The sequence below is a fragment of the Lacerta agilis genome, chromosome 14 (assembly GCF_009819535.1).
Source record: "Lacerta agilis isolate rLacAgi1 chromosome 14, rLacAgi1.pri, whole genome shotgun sequence".
Taxonomy (NCBI): Eukaryota; Metazoa; Chordata; class Lepidosauria; order Squamata; family Lacertidae; genus Lacerta; species Lacerta agilis.
Window position 1 is genome coordinate 231,656 of NC_046325.1, and position 22,974 is coordinate 254,629.

A 22,974-nucleotide genomic window follows, 5' to 3' on the forward strand; every position below is an offset into this window, starting at 1 on the left:
GACAGGTGTCAAGTGCCATCTAAATTGCATCTTTAAAATATTCTCTTTGATATCATAGTTTGGAGTCAGTTTACTATCTCTCTTCCACAGGTTTTCCCACTTTTCCAGCATGATTGGCTTTCCCACATCCTGTCCCCATCGTATCATAACTTCTTTAACTTGTTCGTCCTCCATTTCCCATTTTAACAATACATGATATAAATTTTTTATATAATCTTCCCCCCCCCCAATAATATTTCTTCTAATTTCGATTTTTCCTTCCCAAATCCTATTTTTTTATCTTGGTGAAACCTCTGATTTATCTGAAAATATTGAAGCCAACTGGTTAGGTAATTTTTAATTGTTTCATAATCTTTTAGTTTCAACTCACCATATTTTTCCTCCAATATTTCTTTATAGGTTGGCCAAATTAAATCCATGTTTCTCCTTTTAACTGATACGATCTCCAGGGGGGATAGCCACCAAGGTGTTTTTGTTTCAAAGAACCTTCTGTATTTTAATCAAACTCTAAACAATGATTTTCTAATGATGTTGTTCATAAATATATTTTGCTTATTAATTTTTTCTTTCATAAGATACCAATGCCAGCCAAAGCCTATTCCATCACCCTCCAGATCTAATAAATCATTATTCTTTAACTCAATCCAATCTTTAATCCAGTACAATGCTGCCGCGTCATGATATAGCTCTAGGTCAGGGAGCCCGAACCCCCCTCTTTCTCTTTGATCAATCAGATTTTTATATTTAATTCGCGGCTTCTTACCATTCCAAATAAACCTGGTGATATCTCTCTTCCAATCTTTGAAGTAACCAGTGCCTCCTAGTAGTGGTAGGTTCTGGAACAAGTAGTTCATTTTGGATAATACCCCCATTTTAACTAATGATATTCTCCCTAATAATGAGATTTTTAATTTCGACCATAATTCCAATTTATTCCTTATTTGTTTCCATATTCCCCCATAATTTTCTTTTGCCAAATCTAAGTTATTAGTCGAAATTTGGATGCCTAAATACTTTAGCTTTTTAGAAATTTTTAAACTTGATAATACTTCTAAATCTCTTTTTTCTGAATCCTCCAAATTTTTTACGAGCCACTGCTTCTTATCAGCCCAATATGTATGGTGTAGCTCTGCCCTATAGGTAGGACCAAGAGGATTATAATTGTGGAATCCAAGAATTGTAGAGTTGGAAGGAGCCCCAAGAGCCACCTAGCGCTTAGCCAGGGCCGTGCTGCCCTGGCATTCTGCGGGCACCGTTGTGATGCCTGAGGCATGATGAGCCAGATTTCCTGTTGGGATCCACAGCCATTTCTGGTGGGATTCTCAGAGAACCAAGCCCCGGGGGACACTCACCCTCGGACACAGGCTGGGGTGGCTGCTGGCAGTGGCCCAGAGAGGCTCCTGGGTGTTGGCGATGGCAGCGGCTGAGGCTGCGTTGCTCCGAGTGAGGCTCTCCTCTTCTGCGCAGATGCTGTGGCAGGAAGCAGCAAGCAAGACCAATAAATAAGCCAATTCTGGCAGCAGCCTCTTGCTGCAACAATTGCCTCAGAGGGGATTTCCAGTCTTACAGGCGCTGGATCTGAGCGTGCGAGGAAAGCTTTTGTCCTCCTGCTGAACCCGCGATGCAGCTGGCCAAGAGAACAAGCCCTGCCAGACCCTTCCTTGGAGCCCCTGGAGGATGTCAACAAGACACTAGTCTGGACATTGAAATGGAAAAGGGCGTTTGTAATGGCCAGAGGTCACAAGTGGGGAAAGCGGTGCTCCTGCACCCGGGTCCTGCTTGTGCGCTTCCTCCCATTGGGGCACCACAAGGAGAAGATGCTGGACCGTTTGGCCTGATCCAGCTGCTGCAGAGCTCTGCTTAGCTTCTTATGGTTCCTAAACGGTCCCTCAAGACCTTGTTGGGCTGCTGCTCCCACTGTCCCCTGTTACCGTATCTCCAGGAGCCGCTGTCCATCAGTGTCCACAAAGCACCATGTGGGCTTACTCTGCAGGATGGAGTTGTTCCTCTGACTTATTGCGTTCCCAGTTTGTCTCCTTGCTCAGTAAGCTTGCCACCCTTGGGCTCCCTAGCAGCAGACAGAGTTTGGAAAATGTGGCAGAGAAGAGCTCTGTCCACCAGCAGAAGCCAGGAGAGCAGAGCTGAGCCTCCATGTCCAGAGATCTTCTACCTGTGAGCAAAGCAGCTGTCCAGAAAGAGCCCTAGGAAGGTTCACTCCAGAGGCATCTGATCAGCCAGCAGGGAGCTTCCCTAGGATCCAGCTAGCCTTTGAGGGGACGGGGGCAGGGGCATAGGAAGGGGGGGCAGGGTGGTGGGCTGCCCCATGTTCCATAATGGAGGGGGTGACAAATTATCAAGGAACAATTACTGCCCTACTAGGGCAGTTCATAAAAAACTTTTTAAAAAATGCCTACTCCAAATGTCTTATCTTACTACACAAGGGATTTTATAGCTATATATGAAATTTCATGTGCATCAGTTAATATCTTGACCCTCCTCCATGAAAATAGCTGTTTACGTGGCTGTTTTCCTACGTCGTGAAGGCTGAAATTTCAATTCAGTGGAGCACTTACTGCTCCCAACCCTAACCCTTGTGGAAAGCCATCTAAGTAGACTTTAATTTGATTTTGACATGTTTTTAGGGGTAATTTAATTATTGTTTGATTTTATACCAATGTTATGTATCTGATGTTAGCCGCCCTGAGCCCGACTTCGGCCGGGGAGGGCGGGATATAAATAAAAGTTTATTATTATTATTACTTATTATTATTCCTTTGTAAGAAAATATGAAATAACATAAAACCATTTTTGCAGGCAAAAATAAATAAATCAATGTGTGAGGGGGGGGATTGACAAGAAATTTTCTGCACTGGGTACCACCTGACCTTCCTACGCCTCTGGAAGGGGGATGTTTCGTTTTGAAAGCTCCTGAGCCCCAGCGCTGCTCAGCTCCACCTGAACCTCCCCTCTCCCTCTCCCTCTCCCTCTCCCTCCCTCCCTCCCTCTCTCGCTCCCCCCCTCCATACCTCAGAAAGGTGTACTGGTCACTTACATCTCTGATCCTAAACTCCCAGTAGCCCAAATGTCAAGTGTCTGGGCATGTGTGGACCCTAAAACCCAGAGACTGGCAACCAAACCCACTTCAGCAGTCAAATTAAGGAGTTTTATTGGGAATAAAAGGGAAAGCAGGCAGAAGGCAAAAGCAGCATAGGAAACAAACCTGAGTGCTGTGGCTCTACAACTAAGGCCATAAGGAGAACCTGCTGGATCAGGCCAGTGGCTCACCTGGCCCAGCATCCTGTTCTCACAGGGGCCAAACAACCCTAATAAAGACGATGATTTTATTATCTCTATGCTGCCCATCTGACTGGGTTTCCCCAGCCACTCTGGGCGCCTCCCAACGAAATATTAAAAACACAATAAAACACCAGCCATTAAAAACTCCCCTGTACAAGGCTGCCTTCAGATGTCTTCCTAAAGTCAGATAGTTATCTCTGTTTGGCATCTGATGGGAGGGCATTTCACAGGAGTACAGCGGGACCTCGGGTTACAGATGCTTCAGGTTACAGACTCTGCTAACCCAGAAATAGTACCTCAGGTTAAGAAGTTTGCTTCAGGAGGAGAACAGAAATTGCACGGCGGCAGCAGGAGGCCCCATTAGCTAAAGTGGTACCTCAGATTAAGAACAGGTTCAGGCTAAGAACGGACCTCCAGAATAAATTAAGTTATTAACCAGAGGTACCACTGTACAGGTAGACTGGTCTGCCCCTGGGAGGTAATAAATAATAATAATAATAATAATAATAATAATAATAATAATAATAATAATAATACAATACAAAGTCACAGATTAAAAACTTCCCTAAACAGGGCTGCCTTCAGGCATTTTCTAAATGACAGGTAGTTGTTTATCTCTCTGACCCCTGATGGGAGGGTGTTCCACAGGGTGGGTGCCACTACCGAGAAGGCCCTCTACCTGGTTCCCTGTAGCTTGGCTTCTCGCAGTGAGGGAACCGCCAGAAGGCCCTTTGTGCTGGATCTCATGTCCGGGCTGGACGATGGGGGTGGAGACGCTCCTTCAGGTATACAGGACCGAGGCCGTTTAGGGCTTTAAAGGCCAGCCCCAACACTTTGAATTGTGCTCGGAAACATACTGGGAGCCAATGCAGACCTCTCAGGACCGGTGTTATGTGGTCCATAAGAAGACCCTGATGGGCCAGGCCAGTGGCCCAGCTAGTCCAGCCTCCTGTTTTCACAGTGGCCAACAAGATGCCCCTTATGGGACACCAGCAAGCTGCACCTGAGCACAAGAGCAACTCTCCCTTCCCGCAGCTGCCAGGAACTGGGATTCAGAAGCATTTGCTGCCTCATAGCTTTCTCCTCCATGAATTTGACTTCTTGTGGGCACAAGTCTTTTGCCTGGCTGCCTTAGGGAGTCCATTGGGAGGTGTGTGTTTTAAAAGTCCAGGGTCTTGTGTTTCCATCCATCTCCAGTTGCCGTCCTCGTCATGGTCAGAATAGGTGCCGGGTGAGTCACAAAGCAGGATTCACAAAAGACCCAGCACCCAGCAGGCCCAGACTCAGGGAGCAGGTGGTGCAAAGACGCTGGGTTGCAGCAAGAATTGTGACTGCCAAGTTCTGGGCAAAACAACAAACCCCAGCCCTGGAAGAGACGGGAACAGGCTGTTTGGCAGACAACTCCAGCGCAGAGAGCTTCACGTTATGAGAAAACAATGAGAGGGAACATGAGACAAGCAAAAAGGCGGCCTTAAAACCCCGCAAGTTTCACATAGACTCCGGGTGTCGGAATGGGAGGAGCTGCTGACCCAGTGTTTGGGGGAGGGGGCGAGAAAGGCACCTCCCATTATAAAGGATCATTGGGGAAATCAAACTGCTGTGAGACAAATCCGTGGTGTGACTGTAATTGGGATGCTGTGACGTCTCTGGTCGCCTCACCTCCAAAAGGACGCTTGTATGTATAGCCAGGAAAGGTTCAGAAAAGGGCCACCAAAATGACCCAGGGGGTGGAGCGACTCTTGTCATGGACAGCCACAGAGTTTGGGAAAACACGAGTAAGAGGCGCCACGATAGAAGTTTGTAAAATGATGCCTGGGGCAGGAAGGAAGTGGTTAGCGAACATGCGCAGCTTGCGGACTTGACATATAGAATTAGAGAACAAGAAGAACAAACATTTAGAGAAGATTGGAAAATCTTTATTGAATATGGGGGGGGGGGTTGTGTACACTTGAAAACGTTGGCAGCATTAAGATAAATTGAACTGTTTAAAGACGTTTTGATGGATGTACCGGTAATAATGGAATACAGAATGGTTTAGTTTACCTAAAATATGCAGGGATTTATGATATGCAAAATGTACCATGGAAAGAGAGGAAGGGAAGACTTTGATATTTTAAAGGTAAAGGGACCCCTGACCGTTAAGTCCAGTCAAAGGCGACTCTGGGGTTGCGGCGCTCATCTCGCTTTACTGGCCGAGGGAGCCGGCGTTTGTCCACAAACAACTTCCCAGTCATGTGGCCAGCATCACTAAGCCACTTCGAACCACCGACCTTCTGATTGGCAAGCCCTAGGCTCTGTGGTTTAGACCACAGCGCCACCCGTGCGCGCACACACACACACAATATTTTAAGGATGTTTAAATGAGTATTGTAAATTGTAAAAGAAACAACACATACATATATATGAATGACAGAAAGTGGTTAGCAAAAAGTTTTCCTCCCTCTCTCATAACACCAGAACTTATGAGCAGCCCATGAAGCTGAAGGTTGGAAGATTCAGGACAGATGAAAGAAAGTGCTTTGTAGTTAGACTGTGGAACTCCTTCCCACAGGAGGCAGCGATGGTTGCCAACCTGCCTGGCTTTTTAAGAAGGATTTGTGGAGGAGGAGGAGGAGGAGGAGGATATCAATGGCTACTAGCCAGGATGTCTATGTTCTGCCCTCCCCAGTCAGAGGCAGGAAATGCTTCCGAATCCCAGTTGCTGGAAACCAAGGAGCGGAGAGTTACTCCTGTGCTCGGATCCTGCTTGCTGCTTTCCCTTTGAGGCACCTGGTTAAAGGCCACTGTGAGAACAGGATGCGGGACTAGATGAGCCACTTTGGTCTGATCCAGCAGCCAGGCTCTTCCTACCTGTATGTTCTTATGGAACCTCCAGGGCCTGAGGCAGTCTATCTCTACTCCTAGGTTCTTAGGGTTATTTGGCCACTGTGAGAACAGGAGGTTGGACTAGACTGGCCTCGTCTTCTGTTCTTGTGGAAGGTGGGCTGGGCTATCAGCTGCAGCCGGCAGCCCCCTCCTCCTCCTTTTTCCCAGGGTCTCTCCGCCTGGGCATCACCTCATCCGAGGAAAGAGCCCCGTGAAGGCCTTCCCCACTGGGCTGCGATAAGAGGGAGGAAGTGAGCCGAAAAATGCGGCCAGGCAGCCTAAGGGATTAGCGCTTGATAAGGGGAAATATGCAGGCTGTTTACTCAGGGAGCCCAGAGGAAGTAAAGGGGCGAGGGATTTCAGCAGCTGAGATGGCCAGGCTACCCAGAAAAGGCAATCAGATAAGGCACTATCAGGTATCCTGGCAGACAGGAGAGAAGCAACACACTCCAATTTCTGCTGGGGAACACCTCTTTCTGTGATGTATGGATGATGTTTTGGGGGGGGGTGATCTTGAGTTACAGGGGAGGCAATCTCAGAAGTCTGCATAAGGGCTGGCACACCTTTGTTCTGGGTCCTCCTCCCTCTCTCCTGCGTGTGTGTGGGGGGGTGAGCACCCTCTTGCAACAGTTTAATAAAGATCGGGCTTCCTAGCTGCTTTGCTTCTCAATCTTCTCTGGCTGGCCTCTGTTATTTCCTCCTACCGATAGAGAACCTACATAAGGACTCTATACAGGCTCTTGGATACCCCATAAGGGAAAAAGGAGCTGTTTTTTCTTATAACAGTATGAAGCTGAATGTTGGAAGATTCAGGACCGATAAAAGAAGGTGGGTCATGGTTAAACTGTGAAACTCCCTCCCGCAGGAAACAGCGATGGTCGCCAACCTGTCGGGCTTTTAAGGGGATTGTGCATGTTCCTGGAGGAGGAGGAGGAGGAGGAGGAGGAGGAGGAGGAGGAGGAGGAGAGGGCTGTGGGTGGCTTGGCTACAGGATGCTCTGCTCTGCCTCCACGACCAGAAGACACAAGAGAGTGTTGCTCGTGCTTGGATCCTGCGTGCTGATTTCCCTTTGGGGCACCTGAGCCCTCCACATCATTCGCCTGTTTTACGTGCATGCAAAACAACAGATCTAGCTGAGACCTGTGCTGAACGTTGCAGTGCGTCCCTGACTATTATTATTGTGCAATTATAAGATTATCGGGTAATCTTAGACGGTTGCATAACATTGGAAGGGGCGTGGCTGTGTCTCTCTCGCCAAGGGATCCTGCCCTTCGAAGTTTTCCACCTTCACCTCCATAACGGGCAGGGATCTCCCTACTTGCGCTTGATGCAGTGGACCCGATCCCTCCCACTTTCCAGCTGGGGCGGGTGGAAGCTGTAGTCTAAAGGCTACAGAGGACACCCAGTGGGTGTCACCTGGGCTAAAAGGTTTAGCCCAGCGGGACTCAGCTTAAGAGAGTCTTGTTTCCATGCAGGAACCCCTAAGTCTGTGAAGTAACCAAAGGGAAGAAAGTGCTCCTGGGAATAAGCAGAGTACCTTCTCCTTCCTCACTACTGGGTAACTATGAATAAATTGGTTTGGGAGGTGAGACAAAGCTTTCAGGGTGAAGAGTTTGATTTCAGGGCACTTCTTTCATGGCATGGGCACTACCCCTGGTCCCAATCCAGCTCAGCTAAGAGCCAGGGTGGGTAGCCTACCATGCAGGGACAAATCCCCGCTCAGTCAGTTGCGATCTATTAACTTCCCCTACCTTGCAGGGCTGTTGCTGCAAGGATTGGATGAAAACTGGTAAGAGTGTAAGAACATCAGAACAGCCTGCTGGGTGAGGCCTGGCCAGGACATGAGAAGAGCTCTGCAGGATCAGGCCAGTGGCTCATCCAGTCCAGCATCCTGTTCTCACGGTGGCCAACCAGAGGCCCCTTATGGGAAGCCCACAAGCAGGATCCAAGCACAAGAGCAACACTCTCCCCTCCTGTGGCTGCCAGCAAACTGGCCTTGCGGAGCACTGCGGCTTCTGACCATTGCCCCCTGTGGGAGGGAGTTCCATAGATGAACTCTGAGCTGCACGAAGGAGGACTTTATCTTATCTTCCCTGAATCTTCCAGCATTCGGCTTCACTGGGTGCTCATGAGTTCTAGTGTCAGGAGAGAGGGAGGAAAACGTCTCTCCACCCACTTTCTCCACGCCAGGCGTAATCTTACAGTTTTCTATCATACTCTCTCCATTCCTCTAAACTAAAAAGTCCTAAACGCTGCATCACTTTCCTCCTAGGGGAGCCCCTCCATTCCCTGGATCATGGCACTGGCCTTTTTCCGAACCTTCTCCAGCTCTGCATTATCCTTTTCGAGATGAGGCGACCAGAACGTCACACGGTATTCAAAGTGGGTTGTGCCACAGATTTGTATAATGGCATTACAATATGGGCCTTTCTTCACGATCACTGGCACAAAATCCGCATTTTTCGCCGCCGCCACATCCCAGCTCAGCACTCCCTTCCGCTCCCTCGCAGGGTTGTTGTTGCGAGGATAAAATGGAAGGAACTTGCCAGCCACTTTGAGCCTCTCAGAGGATGAAACTGGAATCAAAGGCCAACAGTAAAAATGAAGTTACAGGTAGGTAGCCGTGTTGGTCTGCCATAGTCAAAACAAAATAAAAAATAAAACAATTCCTTCCAGTAGCACCTTAGAGACCAACTAAGTTTGTTCTTGGTATGAGCTTTCGTGTAAAAACGAAGGTGTGTTTAGGAGGAGAGAGATGCTCAGAAAGGAGGCCACAAATTGTCCTTTCTCAGGTGGCTTCCTTCCGGGCGGCCGGAGCAGATCAACGAAGCAGAGTTCTGGTTTCCCCCTTTGTCCTGAGATAATCCGAACTGGATGGACCGGTCCTCCTGCTGCGGCAGCACCCGTGGGTGCCTCGGAACAAGCTGCCGCCACCCGGCCTGCGCCCTCCACCCCCCGAGGGAGCCAATCCGTCGGCAAGGAGGAGGCCCACCCCACAGCCGCAGCCCAGGGGATAAAAACCCAAGGGGCACATCCACCAACAGGCACCTCCTGAGCATTGCGATGTGGCCAGTGGGGCGCACTGGCCTGGTGGCCTTCTTGCTGGCTGCAGCCGTGGCAGCGGAGCCCAAAGAGGTCCTGGAATTCAAGCCTGAAATTGGGGTGTCCAACGGAGGCCTCTGGGGCACCTGGGCCTGGCAGGAGATGTGCCCGGAAGAGACCTACGCCACCGGATTCAGCCTCAAGGTAACACCCCTCCCCACCAAAACAAAAGCCCCACCCCTCCTTTGTGCCTGATCCGGCTCTCCAAAACAGGGGGCCATCCCAGCTGAGCCCAGGGATGCATGAAGGAGCAGGGGCGGACCTACATTGGGGGGGCCCTGAAGCCTGAACTGTCATGGGGGCCCTTTTGCAACCAGCAACGAGGTCTGGGTCACCAGCGCCATCATCTTGAATGGGGTTGTTTACAACCTTTACAACATCTGTGCTACTGACTCTCAAACTTTGGGATTGTTGAAGTATAATATATGAACAAACACTAATCAATTTGAGTCATGCAGCTCCAATTGGGTCTACTAGACCCATTTTTATTTTTTTAAGCAATGTGAAATGAAGTCACGTCTGGGGCTCCTCTGGGATTAAGGGCTCCGAAGACGAAGCTTCATTAGTTTCATAGTAGATCTGCCCCTATTAAGGAGTGGAATTTGGATGGTGCCCCTGAGCATGTACAGAGCACCTTTCTTCCTGTGCTCCCCTAGTGACCAGTGACCAAACAGCAAAAATGGAATGAATTCATTTCCCCCCTCCATTTATTAACACTTTTATACAGCTTGATTAGGGGGCAAGAACCCCCCTCCATTTCCCAGATGTTTTGTGATGATGCACCTTGGAGAGGGAGTGACGGCGCTCCCAATGGGAAGCCAGCAAGCAGGATTCACACACAAGACTCCCTCCCCTCCTGCAGGCTCCAGCTTCTTCTTCTTTGGCAATCACCTATAGCAGAGTAAGATTTTCTTGCACACCAAAGGGTGCCGTGGCTTCCAGCAACCTTGCTGCCTCTGACGGTGGAGGCAGAGCATGACTGTCCTGGCTACTTGCCATCGATATCCCTCTCTTCCTCCGTGAATTTGTCCCGACCTCTTTTAAAGCCATCTAGGTTGGTGGCCCTCACTGCCTCCTGTGGCAGGGAGTTCCACAGTTTAACTGCCTTTCACCTGCCCTGAATCTCCCAACATTCATGTTTCCCTGGGTGCCCTCGAGTTCCCCTGTGTCATGAGAGAGGGAGGTGACTTTTCTCCAGATGTTTTCTCCATGTAGAAACGATTTTATACATTGATAATAATATAATAATAATTTATTACTTATACCCCGCCCATGTGGCTGGTTTTTCCCAGCCACTCTGGGCGGCTCCCAAGAGAATATTAAAAGCACGAGAAGAAAACATCAAATATTAAAAAAAACTTCCCTAAGCAGCACGTTTGTTACATGCGCTGCCTGCGTAATCCCAGAGTGGAGTCCCTCGTACGCCTCATTCCGGCATCTCCTGCTGCAGCCAAGCTGGTGCCAAACCTCTTGCTCTGCTTTCCTTTGGAGCCCATGAGCGAGGCTGGGGCTGGGGGGGGGGGGGGTCGGGGGGGGGTCTCGTCGTCTGGGAAGCCCAGGACCTCCAGACACACAGTCCTGGCTTGCGCCCTGGGGAGGTCACTTCGGTGCTGCTGACACAACGGCTTGGCTTCACCCCGAGGTGCGCTCCGTTGTCTCTCTCCAGACAGAGGCGGATGCCCACCTCTCGTTCGCCTTTTCTCTAACTTGAAAAGCCCCAAACGCCGAAAACATTTCCCCCCATTGTGTGTGTGGGTGTGGGGTGTGTCTCTGTGTGTGTGTCGCTCCATCTCCGCGATCCTTTTGGCCGATCACCCTTCTCCCTCGCCGCCCCAGGTGGAAGCCTATCGGGGCCCGATGGACGACGACACGGCGCTGAACGGAATCCGGCTCTTCTGCACTCGGGGCGGCCGTGGCGACAAGCACGAAGCGCGCACCGTGGAGTCCCAGAGCGGCCCGTGAGTGGCTCCCTCTCCCTCTGCCTGACTCCTGGCTGCTTCTGCCCCCTGCGCCCCAAACCCCCGCCCCTAAGCTCGACCCAAAGGATTGCGTAGCTGCCCTGGTTCAGGACGCTTTGCTGGGCTAGGACTTGGGTTCGAATCCCAGCACGCGGTCTTGAAGCTCTTACTGGGTGACCTGGGGGGGGGGAGTCACTGCCTTCTCTCATCCTAGCCTGCCTCGCAGGGTTGTGGTGGTGGTTCCTTGGTGAGCTTCATGACCGAGTGGGGATTTGAACCCTGGTCTCTCCAAGGTCCTAGTCCTCATTTAATCCCTGCAACACGGAAGGTGGTGGACTCTCCTTCCTTGGATGGGCACCTGCCATGGGTGCTTCAGCTGAGCTTCCTGCACATTGCCGAGGGTTGGGCTAGATGACCCCTTGGGATCCCTCCCAACCCCGCAGTTCCATGATTGCGTGACTCAACCTGTTCTGACCTGCATTGCAGGGGGCTGGACTAGGTGGCCCTCGGGGGCCCCTTCCAACGCCGCATTTCTAGGATTCTAACAACCCTGCAAGGCAGGCGAGGCTGAGAGGCATTCACCCAGCGAGAGGGGATTCGAAGCCTGGTCTCCGCCAGGTCCTCGTCCGGCCCTCCAACCACTGCACCGCACTACCCCTCTCTCTGAAGGGCTGGCCCTGGCCTGACTCTCTCTCTCCCGCCCCCATTTCTCCCCCCCCCCAGGTGGGGCCAGTGGTCGCCGCCCAGCTGGTGCCCCGAGGGCACGTACCTGACGAGGTTCTCGCTGCGGGTGGAGCAGACCCGGCGCGGCATCCACGACGACATGGGTGCCACCAACGCCCGCTTCGCCTGCTCCGGGGGCGCCAACCTGGAGGGGCGCGGCTTGAGCTGGGGGGAGTACGGGGAGTGGAGCCCGCCCTGCCGGAAGGGCATGTGTGGCATCCAGACCAAGCAGGACCCCGTGCGGGGAGCCCTGAGGGACGACACCGCCCTCAACGACGTGCGCTTCTTCTGCTGCAGCCGCTGAGGAGGGACCCCTCCCGCGCCGACCCCGGCCCTGCCGTCGGGGAAAGGCCAGGAGGGAGCAGCGGCCCCCGTCCCGTTTCTCCTGCGCTGGCTTGGCCCGGCCATAGAACACCCAGGAGGGGCCTGGCTTGAGTAAAAGACCCCGGTGGAGACCTCAAGGGGGCTTTCTGAGGGGCGGGGGGTCGGGCCTTCCAGCTGGATCATTCTGTTATTTTTTTAGCTGTGGTTCCTGATTTGCAGGGAGTTGGAATGGATGACTTTTAGGTGCTCATCTGTCATGGATGCTTTAGCATTGTAGGGGGGCTGGACTAGATGACCCCTGGGGGTCCCTTCCAACTCTACAATTCTATGGTACTTCCCTCTCCCACACCTGTCCCACCAGGTCTCCATCAGCAACTGACACGCCCCTCCTCCTGAACCCAGGCTTTGTCCCAGAATGCATTAACAATAAAAATTGCCTCTGAGTACGTGCAAAGTGCTTGCTTGCTTTGACAGTCCAGTCTCTTCTCTCCAAGGAGCTCAAGGTGGCCCACCTTGTTCACTCTTCCCCATTCCATCCCTGTGAGAGGCAACGACTAGCCCCTCAAGGTAACCCAGGGAGATTCATGGGGGGGGGGATTCGAACCCTGGTCTCCCAGGTCATGTTCTGACACTACCCCCTACTCCACATGTCTCACTCATCTCCCGCCCCCTCCCCGCTAGCTGTTCACCAGGTACATGAGCAAAGTGCCTCTGAGCCTATGAGGAGTGCCTTTTTAAGGCACTTTCCATCCTTTGCCACCACCCCCAGTCCACCCTGATCTCTGCTCCTCCTCCTCCTCCTTTTACGACTGCAGAACTTGGAAATGTCAAGCGATGCTCCGGCCACCGGCCAGCCCTTGTGGCTGAGTGGAACCTCCTTTCTCAGAGGCACTCTATCCCCAAAGGCCACTTGCTGAGGATCTCGTAAGAACGCAAGGCGAGCCCCGCCGGATGAGGGCAAAGCGAGACTGCCGAGCCCAGCATCCCGTCCTCACGGTAGCCAGATACCCCCTACGGACCTGGGAATCTAAATGGACGGCCTCTGCGCTTGGAGGCTCCATAAGAACACCAGCAGAGTCTGCTGAGCCGGCCAGTCTGCCCAGAGCCCTTTCCCTCTCCGTGGTTCTGTCGAGCCCTCTTTCAAAGCCATCTCTGTTTCCTGCGGGAGGGAGTTCCGCAGTTTAACGGTGCGCTGCAGCCCCAAAGTATGCCGGAATCTTCTCCCCTTGCAGCCCCCCCCCCCCGCGCAGCAGATCCAGATCTCTTTCTCCAGGTTCAGGTAGGTAGCCGTGTTGGTCTGCCATAGTCGAAACAAAATAAAATAAAAAATTCCTTCCAGTAGCACCTTAGAGACCAACTAAGTTTGTTCTTGGTATGAGCTTTCGTGTGCATGCACACTTGTAACCCTGTAAGACCAAATTGCAGTCGTTAACAGTCATCTACAGGTTTTCCACACCTATCAGCTGATCACCCATTCCCACCCCCCTTCTGAGTAATACTCCTCCCCACTCCCCCACTATATATGAGGGTCTGGTGACTTCTGTTTCAGTGTATCTGAAGAAGTGTGCGTGCACACGAAAGCTCATACCAAGAACAAACTTAGTTGGTCTTCTCTAAGGTGCTACTGGAAGGATTTTTAAATTTTATTTTGCCTTTCTCCAGGGTCCCCCGTTCAGCCCCTCCCTCTCAAAAGCTCCGCCTCCCCCCCCCTGCGCACAGCAACCCTGCAGAGCGGGACTCAACAACCGGGAGAGAGCTGGTTTATTCCTACTTTTGCAAACCGTAGAGGTGAGAGGTGCCGGGAGGGGGGCTGCGGTTGGGAAGCTTGGAAGGAGTGTGCACGTTGCGGGTGGGGGTCCAGCCCAGCTGGGTCCCTCAAAGGCCCCCGTCGCCCTACGAGAAAAGGAGAGAGATAAATTGGCCAGTGGAACCGAGGGCTCACAGGGGCCGTGGGTAGTAGCCACCTGGACTTAGCGCCCGATCTGGGGGCCAAGAGAGGCTGCGACCCCCGGGGGTGACCCTGCTTTGCCGGGCGGGGGTCCCGCCGTCCCCTCCCCCCACGATCCTTCCCGCCCCCCATTTCACAGGCCCCCTTACCGCCCGGTCCTCGTCTTTGCGGCAGTCTCCGCACACGGTGCCCACCAGCCCATTGACCACTTGGAATCCGCACAGCGCCAGCTCCAGCAGCCCCAGGCCCAGCAGGATGGAGAAGAGCACCACGTTCCACATCACCACGTTGGGGGGGTTCACGCACGCCCCCCACAGCGTCCGGTTGCCCAGGTAGCTCTCACTGAGGGGGAGACAGGCACCATCAGTGGGTGGGTGGGGGGAGGACTCAGCTCAGGCGGGGAGCGGGCGGGGCGCTATTTATTTCATGGCACTGACCGCCCTTTTCTCCAAGGGGCTCGAGGAAGATGGCCAACGTGGGTCTCTTCCAACTTCCTCGGAGGCTTTTAAGCAGAGGTTGGATTGCACAGCAGGGGGTTGGGCTGGATGACCCCGGGGGGTCCCCCTCCACAGCCCTGCCAGATAGCCTAGGCTGAGAGGCAGTCATACCCACAGACAGGGGCCGGATTGAGGTTTGAAGAGGCCCTAAGCTCCTGAAGGTAATGGGGCCCTTTCTATGTCCAGCTGTCCTTTGTCAACAACAAATGATCACTGCTTTTCTTGTTGAATATATGCTATATGGTAATTGATGGACCTAATAGGTATCTCAAGCCATTTGCACATAACATAATATGTGGTATATCAAAGTAATTGTTGACCTGAAATACTATTAAGAAGAAGTGTATTAATAGTGAAATACAATTTAGAAGTAGTATATTTTTGGGGGAGGTCCAAGAGAGTGGGGCCCTAAGCTATAGCTTGTTGAGCTTCTACGTAAATCCAGCACAGCCCACACAGCTTCCTGGCCAAGTGCGGAGGTTTGAAGGCAGGTCTCTCCAAACCCAGGTCTGTCCCAAAGGAGACACCCGCAGCCAGGATCCGAGCACAGAGTGCTTCCTGCCCTCCTGAGGTTTCCAGCAACTGGGATTCAGAAGCATTCGTCTGATCCTCTTTTAACGTCTCCCAGGGGGTGTGGGTGGGGGGGCTGTCCCTCCCTCTTCACTGCAGGTCACTGGGAGGAGCCCTTGCAAATCAGTTGCCTCCCAAGAACGCCCCCCCCGGCTCCTCACCTGAGGTCCTTGAAGGGTGACCCCCACGTCCCGTCCTCCACCTCGCACCAGGGTCCGTCGGCCAAGCCGGTGGACGACACCACCAGGCAGTAGAAGCCCCCCAGCCCCCCAAAGATGGAGCAGAAGACGGAGCGCAGCATCTGTGGGGGAGGAGAAGGTGAGGAGGGGGCCTGGTGCCTCCCAACACGTGCCCCACTTGCCCAGCCCCTCTTCTGCTCTAAGGACTTGAACCCAGAGCCCTCTTGGCGCAGCCACGATAGGAAGCTCCCCTCTCTCTTTCTCTCCCCTCGGTGGGACACGGTGGGAGCTCCCAGGCTCCCTACCTAGAAACAGGACCCTGCACCCCTAAACCTCAACCAGGTTCTGTCTCCGAAAACATCATGGGGGGGGCATGTGCAGAGCGTCTCCGTGTTGCTACTTATGGGTCGTGCAAATGATGCACATGCCTCTGTGCCTGGGCAGAGTGCCTTTGCCCCACTACTGGGCTGGGGTGGGGAGAGGAACCCAAAAGTGTGTGTTTGTGTGGAACTGGGGGGACCTCCAGGGCAGATAAAATAAACAACAGTTTGTGATCTGCTTGATTCCCCCTCCTTTTACAGGTAGGTAGCCGTGTTGGTCTGCCATAGTCAAAACAAAATAAAATAAAAAAATTCCTTCCAGTAGCACCTTAGAGACCAAGTAATTTTGTTCTTGGTATGAGCTTTCGTGTGCACACCCTGCCAGGCCCTTCCAGCAATGCAGCCTCTGCCAACCTGGCGTCCTCCAGAGGTTCCCACAGAATCACAGGAATGTAGAGTTGGAAGGGACCCCCAGGGGTCATCCATCCCAACCCGCTTCAATGCAGGAATCTTTTGCTCAACATGGGGCTCCAACCCACAATCCTGTCTCATGCTCTACCGACTGAGTGTTCACCAATTATTATTTTTTTGGGGGGGCAGGGCACTACAGTTCCCACTAGCCCCTAGCAGGATGTGTTGGCTGACCGGGGCTGGCTGGGAACTGTAGTTCCAGAGACCTGGCTGCCTCTAGCAGGCCCCTTGCAGGTGGCGACTCAAGGGGCCGAGAGAGTGCTGGGCCCCCTGGCAGAGGAGGCAGAGGAAGAGACGGGGAAGAGTGCCCAAGGATCCGTACCCGGCACCTGTTCCCGCAGCATCCATATCCACAGCAGCCTTTCCCTCCAGCCTTCACAGCAGAGCACCCGGTGCAGAGGACCTGGGGGAGGCAGAAAGGGAGGAAGGGGAGGTCAGAGAGTTGCTGGATCAGCTCCAAGGAAGACCCCCCCACACACAACACACTCCTGGTTCAGCCTCCTGTCCTCACAGCATCCAAGTGCCCCAGAGAACCTAGGAAGTCAGATAGACTGCCTCTGGCTCAGGTAGGTCCACAAAAATGTAAGAAGAGGCCATCTTGTCCAGAATCCTGCTCCCGCCATGGCTGAAAGGGGAAACCCAGAAAACAGGACTCTTAATCTCAGGACATAAGGGACCCACCTGGCCCAGCATCCTCCTCAACGGGAAACCTGCAAGCAGGATCCGAGCACAAGGGCAACTCCCCGCTCATGTGGCTCCAGGCAACTGGGATTCGGAAGCATTATTTCACAGGCAGTAGCCATGGAGAGCCCCCTCCACGAACTTTCCCAAACCTATTTTCAAGAGATCCAAGCGGGTGGCGGCCACTTGCTCCTGCGGCAGTGAGTTCCAGAGGTTATCTCCTCCAAGGTGGCCCCTGGGTTGGCCTGGCTGCCCACACCATTAATAACAATGACAACAATTGGATGATTTATATGCCCCCCCCTCTGGATGGGTTGCCCCAGCAGATTTGGGCAGCTTCCAACAGATATGAAAACAGAATGGAACATCAGACATTAAAAACTTTCCTAATCAGGGCTGCCTTCAGTTGTCTTCTCAAAGTCAGTTGTTTGTTTCCTTGAGATCTGACGGGAGGGCGTTCCACAAGGAAGGGTGTCACCACCGAGAAGGCCCTCTGCCTGGTTCCCTGTAACCTCACTTCTCGCCACTGCCCCCCTGGACCTCCCCACGTGATGCCACTGGGCTGGACTTCTTGAATTCAGGACCTGCCTTTACCCAAGCAGCTCTCAGGCTGCAGAATGCCAGACGCACACACCAGTCATTTGACAGGAAAGGCAGGTGGATCTGAAGCCCCCCCCCCCGAAACATGGGCAGTGGCACACACCCCGGCAAGAGCGGTGACCCCCCCCCCCATCAGGTCCCTCCAGCAAACCTTGGCCACTCCTGCCTTCTCCTGTGATGCACCTCATTTCCCCTTTTGGGGGGCAGAGGTCACCTTGTTTTATTGACCCCCCACTCCATGCCAGCTGTCTCTCTTGGAGATAAGGGCCCTTTTATCTCCCACAGAGTGGCGGGGGGGGGGGGAGGTTTGCACAAAGTTCACCATGAGAGAAACTGAGGCTGCGTGTGGGAAGAAAGGGCTGGGCTGGGGGGGCAGGCCGGGTGATGGGGTTCCTCTGGTTTCTCCAATGGCACCCCAACCCCTAGGGGAATGCTCTTTGCACCCCATTGCCAGGAGAGAGAGCCCTGGGGTTCAGCTGTGGGGCAGGGCTGTCAACCTCCCCAGACCAGTGCCGGATTTACATATAAGCTAAACAAGCTATAGCTTAGGGCCCCACTCTCTTGGGGCCCCCCAAAAAAAATTAAAGGAAAAAGAAACTGGATGTACATCTCCAAAATATAAGATAAAAAACAAATAAAATAAAACCTACATACAGCAACAGTGTTTTAGATACCTATTAGGTCCATAAATTACCATATAGCATATATTCAATACCGAAAACAGCGACCATTTGTTGTTGACAAAGGACAGCTGGAATAGAAAGGGCCCCATTACCTTCAGAAGCTGAGGGACTCATCAAACCTGCTGGAGTTGCTCTGCTCCTGAGCATCCCAGGCAATCAGGCCATACTATGGGGGGAACTGTGGGTTGGTACCAGAGATGTCCCTGGGTAGACAACTCGAGGAAGTCAGCCAGGCTGCACAAGGTAGGAGGAAGCAGCGTCTCTCCCACCGCCGACATGTCCACAAGCCATTAAGGGAGGCTCTTCCCAGCTCCAAGTCTGAGAATCATAGGGATGGAAGGGCCCCCCAAGGGTCATCTAGCCCAACCCCCTGCAATGCAGGAATCTCAGATAAAGAACTGGCAGGCGGCTGCCCAACCACTGCTTAAACACCTCCAATGGAGGAGAACCCATCCCCTCCCTTGGAATCATAGAATTGGCGAGTTGGAAGGGCCCCCCGAGGGTCATCTAGCCCAACCCACTGCAATGCAGGAATCTCAGATAAAGAACTGGCAGGCGGCTGCCCAACCACTGCTTAAACACCTCCAGTGGAGGAGAACCCACCCCCTCCCTTGGAATCAGAGAATTGGCGAGTTGGAAGGGCCCCCCGAGGGTCATCTAGCCCAACCCACTGCATGGAGGCGAAAGCCCTGGGCACTCACCATCAGCCCCCCGCCGACGAGGCCCCCCATGAGCCACACTTGGGTGGTGATGTTCTGTGGGGTCCAGTCCCTCTGCATGTTGGGGAACATCAGGAGGATGTTGGCCACAATGCAGGCCAGGCCGGCGGTCACCAGGCAGAGGCCCACCAGGCGGGAGCACTTGCCGGTACACATGGTGGGAGGCGAGGACGCCGGAGGGAGACGGGCGCAGGTGCCGCGGTGATGGCGGAAGCGGAGGAGGAGGCTGCTGCCGGTGTGCAGGAGGCCAGAGCAGGAAACTGTTTGTTCGCAGATAAGGAGGGCAAAGGGCTGGCGAGGGGAGAGGCAGCAAAACATCTCCTCCCCTCCTAGCCATTTCCCAGCCTGGCATCCCTGCCTCCTCCTCCTCCTCTTCTCTGCTGCATAGAACCGCTCCCTCCCTCCTTGGAGGGTTTTAAGCAGAGGTCAGGTGGCCATCTGCCATGGATTGCAGGGGGTTGGACTAGATGACCCTTGGGGTCGCTCCCAGCTCTACACTTCTAGAATTCTATTTATTTATTTATTGAATTTATATACTGCCCCATTTCCAGAGGCCTCAAGCCAGTTCACAGAACAAAATCAGAATATGAAACCACAAAAGACATAATCAAAATAAAAACAACAACCCAATAACCCCCCACAAAGAACCACATTTTTAAAAGGCATAGGATGACAACCAAAGCAACCAATGTTTTTGTCTGGTGCCTAAAGGTGTATAATGAAGGCGCTAGGCAAATTTCCTTGGGGAGAGCAGACGGGGAGCCACTACAGAGAAGGCCTGTTTCTTTTTTGGAAGCCAAATGTCCAGGCATAAATCCCATGTAGATTTTTTTTTGGGGGTGGAGCTCAACAACAACTTTGGGAAACTTAAAAAAGGACAACAACTATGCCCCCAAAAGCTCAACAATCCTGGTTTCAAGGAGCATTGCCCTCTGTACATATAATCATATTCTGTAGTTGGAAGGGGCCCCCAAGAGTAATGTAGACCAACCCCTTGCAGTGAAGGAATCACAGCTCAATAATCCCCAGGAGACGGCCACCCAACCTCTGCTTGAAAACCTTTGGCGAAGGAGAGTCCACCACCTTACAAGGAATTGCAGAGTTGGACAGGACCCTGTGAGTAATCTAGTCCAACCCCCTGCAATGCAGGAATCTCAGCTCCAGGCAGCATCCCTGGCGGCAGGTGGCCACCCAACCTCTGCTTTAAAACCTCGAAAGAAGGGGAGTCTACAAGCTCCTGAGAGAGTCCGCTCCACCTCATTTGCAGCAGCCCAACCGAACGCCTTCCTCTGCCCCAGCGGCATCAAAACATGTCTCTCCTGCATCAGTCTTCGCAGCCTCAGCAGGCGCTCCAGCCTCCCCATTGCTTGGCCTCACCCCCAAAGGGACGCTCCTCTGGGTCTCCCGAGGCAAAAGGGAACTGAAATGGCAGAGGTGGAGGCAGGGGGCAAGAAGGTGCTAAAAGAAGGGGGGAAAGAAGGAAATCCCAGGAGCGAGAGGGCAAGTGAGGTGGAGAGTGGGGGTCCCTGAAGTGGAGGGTCCCTGAAGGCAAAGAGTTGCGCACACTTCAGTTTATGATATGGAAACGCAATTCAGTGCATGACCTCCTGCGGCCCAGTTGGACTGAGAGCTTGGACGACCCTGATATACATACCGTAGATGGATACAGTGCTTTTTTTTTCTAGAGGGTACGCAGGGGTATGCATACCCCGAAACATTTTGTGAATCTTTGTACTTTTGTCCACATATTTCCCCCAATTTGAACTATAAAATGGTGATTTTCTTGAGTTGAAATGAGAGTACCCCTAAACAATTTTTTATATAAAAAAAGCACTGGATAGAGATTGATAGCTAGATAAGAGAGAGAGAGAGAGAGAAAGTGCTTTTTTTGTACTAGGCTTTCCCCATTCTCACACATTTTCTTTCTGTGTTTATCAGCTGCCACCATTTGTAAGCAGTGATGCGAATAAGTATCTCGCGTTTAGTTTATTTGTGACATTGACTCTTTTTGGGGGGTTTTGCACTCTCCTCTTCCAGGACCGAATCTGCAACCGAGTCTTTCAGAACTTGTCGCCTTTGCCATGTTCTCTGCTAATTGTATTTTTATAGCTTATCTTACACCCCGTATTATATCATACTCCACAGGATACAAACTCTAATGCAATATAGTAGGGAGAATAAGGGCAGGAACTAAAACGCCATTAAAAATCAGTAGCAATATTTCCTGGGATGGATCTACCCAGAAAAGGCAGGAACTGTGTGCCTCCTCACCCATCCCTCATCTGAGATCCAATATCTTAAGGGTTGTGTCATGGAAGATGGAGTAAGTTTGTTTTCTCCTGCTCAGGAGGGGAGAACCTGAACCAAAGGATCAAAAGTACAAGAAAGGAGATTCCAAGCAGACATCAGGAAAAAAAACTTCTGTTTCAGTGTACCTGAAGAAGTACTGTGCATGCACACAAAAGCTCATACCAAGAACAAACTTAGTTGGTCTCTAAGGTGCTACTGGAAGGAATTTTTTCATTTTATTTTGACTACGGCTACCTATCTGTAACTGGAATCAGGAAAAAATATTAGGGTGGGAAGAAGGTTGTGGACTCTCCTTCCTTGGAAGTTTTTAAGCAGAGGTTGGATGACCATCCGTCATGGATGCTTGAGTTGAGATTCCTGCATTGCAGGGGGTTGGACTAGATGACCCTCGGGGTCCCTTCCAGCTCGACAGTTCTATGATCTTGCAGGGTCTTTTCTCCTGCATGCTGCTCCTCCAGTTTATGGCTAAGAGGGAAACAGCTCAGAAACCTTCCAGTAGCACCTTAGAGACCAACTAAGTTTGTCCTTGGTATGAGCTTTCGTGTGCATGCACAGGTCTTCAGATACACTGAAATAGAAGTCACCAGACTATTTCAGTGTACCTGAAGAAGTGTGCATGCACACAAAAGCTCATACCAAGAACAAACTTAGTTGGTCTCTAAGGTGCTACTGGAAGGAATTTTTTTTATTTTTATTTTATTTGACTATGGCAGACCAACACGGCTACCTACCTGTAGCTCAGAAACCTGCCAGCCAAGAGGCCACCCCGATGGAGGTATGTGGGGGTAGCTTCCCCTTCCACAAATTTTTTTTAAAAAAATACTTACCCAAAACTATAAATCGTAGAAAGATTTTTCTGAGCGCTTGGGGTCAAAAGAAAGTAATTTAAAGGAACAGTTGCTGACCCATGTCATTCCGAATCTGCTAGACAGAGCCAGACAGAGGATGGTGACAGGTGGGAGACCTGCCCCCCCAAAAAAACCATAAATCCTAGCTACTCCCATGGCTCCCCCCCCCCCCATGAAGCAGCTCTGGCTCTGGGTGTGCTCAACCCACGTGTCTCCTGCTTTGCAGAGGGAGAGAGCTGAGCGTGCCTGGCTTTGCCAGGGTTAAAAGGAGCTGAGCTGGATTCCTAGAGAGGACAGGGAATGAAGGGGGGGCAGTTTCCAGATCAGAAGCCCCTCCTCCCTGCCACTGACGTCCCTTCCTGCAGGAGGGGGGGGGGAGTTGCTGCCTTTCTGCTTTGCACCTCCTGCAACCCGGTGAGTCTCCCTTGTCTTCCGCCATAGGGTGCATTGGGGAGAAGCGGGGGGTGTTTCAGGACTTCAGGGGGGGGGGTGATTCAAGGGGTCCTGTTCAGCTCATGCAGGCGGGGAGCCCCGAACCACCCCCACCCCCACCCCAAGACACAACCACCCAATTGGCCCTGCAAGGGAACTGACAGACAATGCAGCTGTTTTGAAGCAGGAATTCATTGTGTTCTCAAGGGCTGCTGTGAAGATTAAAGGACAACAGGGAGACCCCTGGATGCCCCCTCGGAGAAAAGGGTGGGGTAGAAATGCAATGAATGAAGAGAGGGAGCTCAGCCCATCATCTGGCTGTGGTATTTTGGAGCTGTTTCTGATTCGTGTCTTCACACACGTAGTGGGCGTTGCAATAATCCCGGAGCATGGAGTACCCTGTCCATGTCCTCTCCGTCCCAAAGGGACTGTCACAAGCAGCCTAGT

At 52.2% G+C, this 22,974-nt stretch overlaps 3 protein-coding genes across 3 annotated transcripts in view; 2 read left to right on the forward strand and 1 right to left on the reverse strand.

Annotated features, from left to right (window-relative positions):
• Nucleotides 1-22,974, forward strand: part of LOC117058262 (zinc finger protein 850-like) — a 56,169-nt gene that overhangs the window by 27,306 nt on the left and 5,889 nt on the right. The window lies entirely within an intron of this gene.
• VMO1 (vitelline membrane outer layer 1 homolog) lies at nucleotides 9,030-12,290 on the forward strand. Its single transcript, XM_033169326.1, has 3 exons — nucleotides 9,030-9,408; nucleotides 11,101-11,222; nucleotides 11,946-12,290. Exons 1-3 carry the CDS (start codon nucleotides 9,037-9,039, stop codon nucleotides 12,247-12,249), a joined length of 798 nt encoding a protein of 265 aa, XP_033025217.1. The 5' UTR covers nucleotides 9,030-9,036; the 3' UTR covers nucleotides 12,250-12,290.
• Nucleotides 14,021-19,173, reverse strand: TM4SF5 (transmembrane 4 L six family member 5). Its single transcript, XM_033169327.1, has 5 exons — nucleotides 18,920-19,173; nucleotides 16,577-16,657; nucleotides 15,446-15,585; nucleotides 14,367-14,559; nucleotides 14,021-14,162 (listed from the first exon to the last, which is right to left on the reverse strand). Exons 1-5 carry the CDS (start codon nucleotides 19,091-19,093, stop codon nucleotides 14,145-14,147), a joined length of 606 nt encoding a protein of 201 aa, XP_033025218.1. The 5' UTR covers nucleotides 19,094-19,173; the 3' UTR covers nucleotides 14,021-14,144.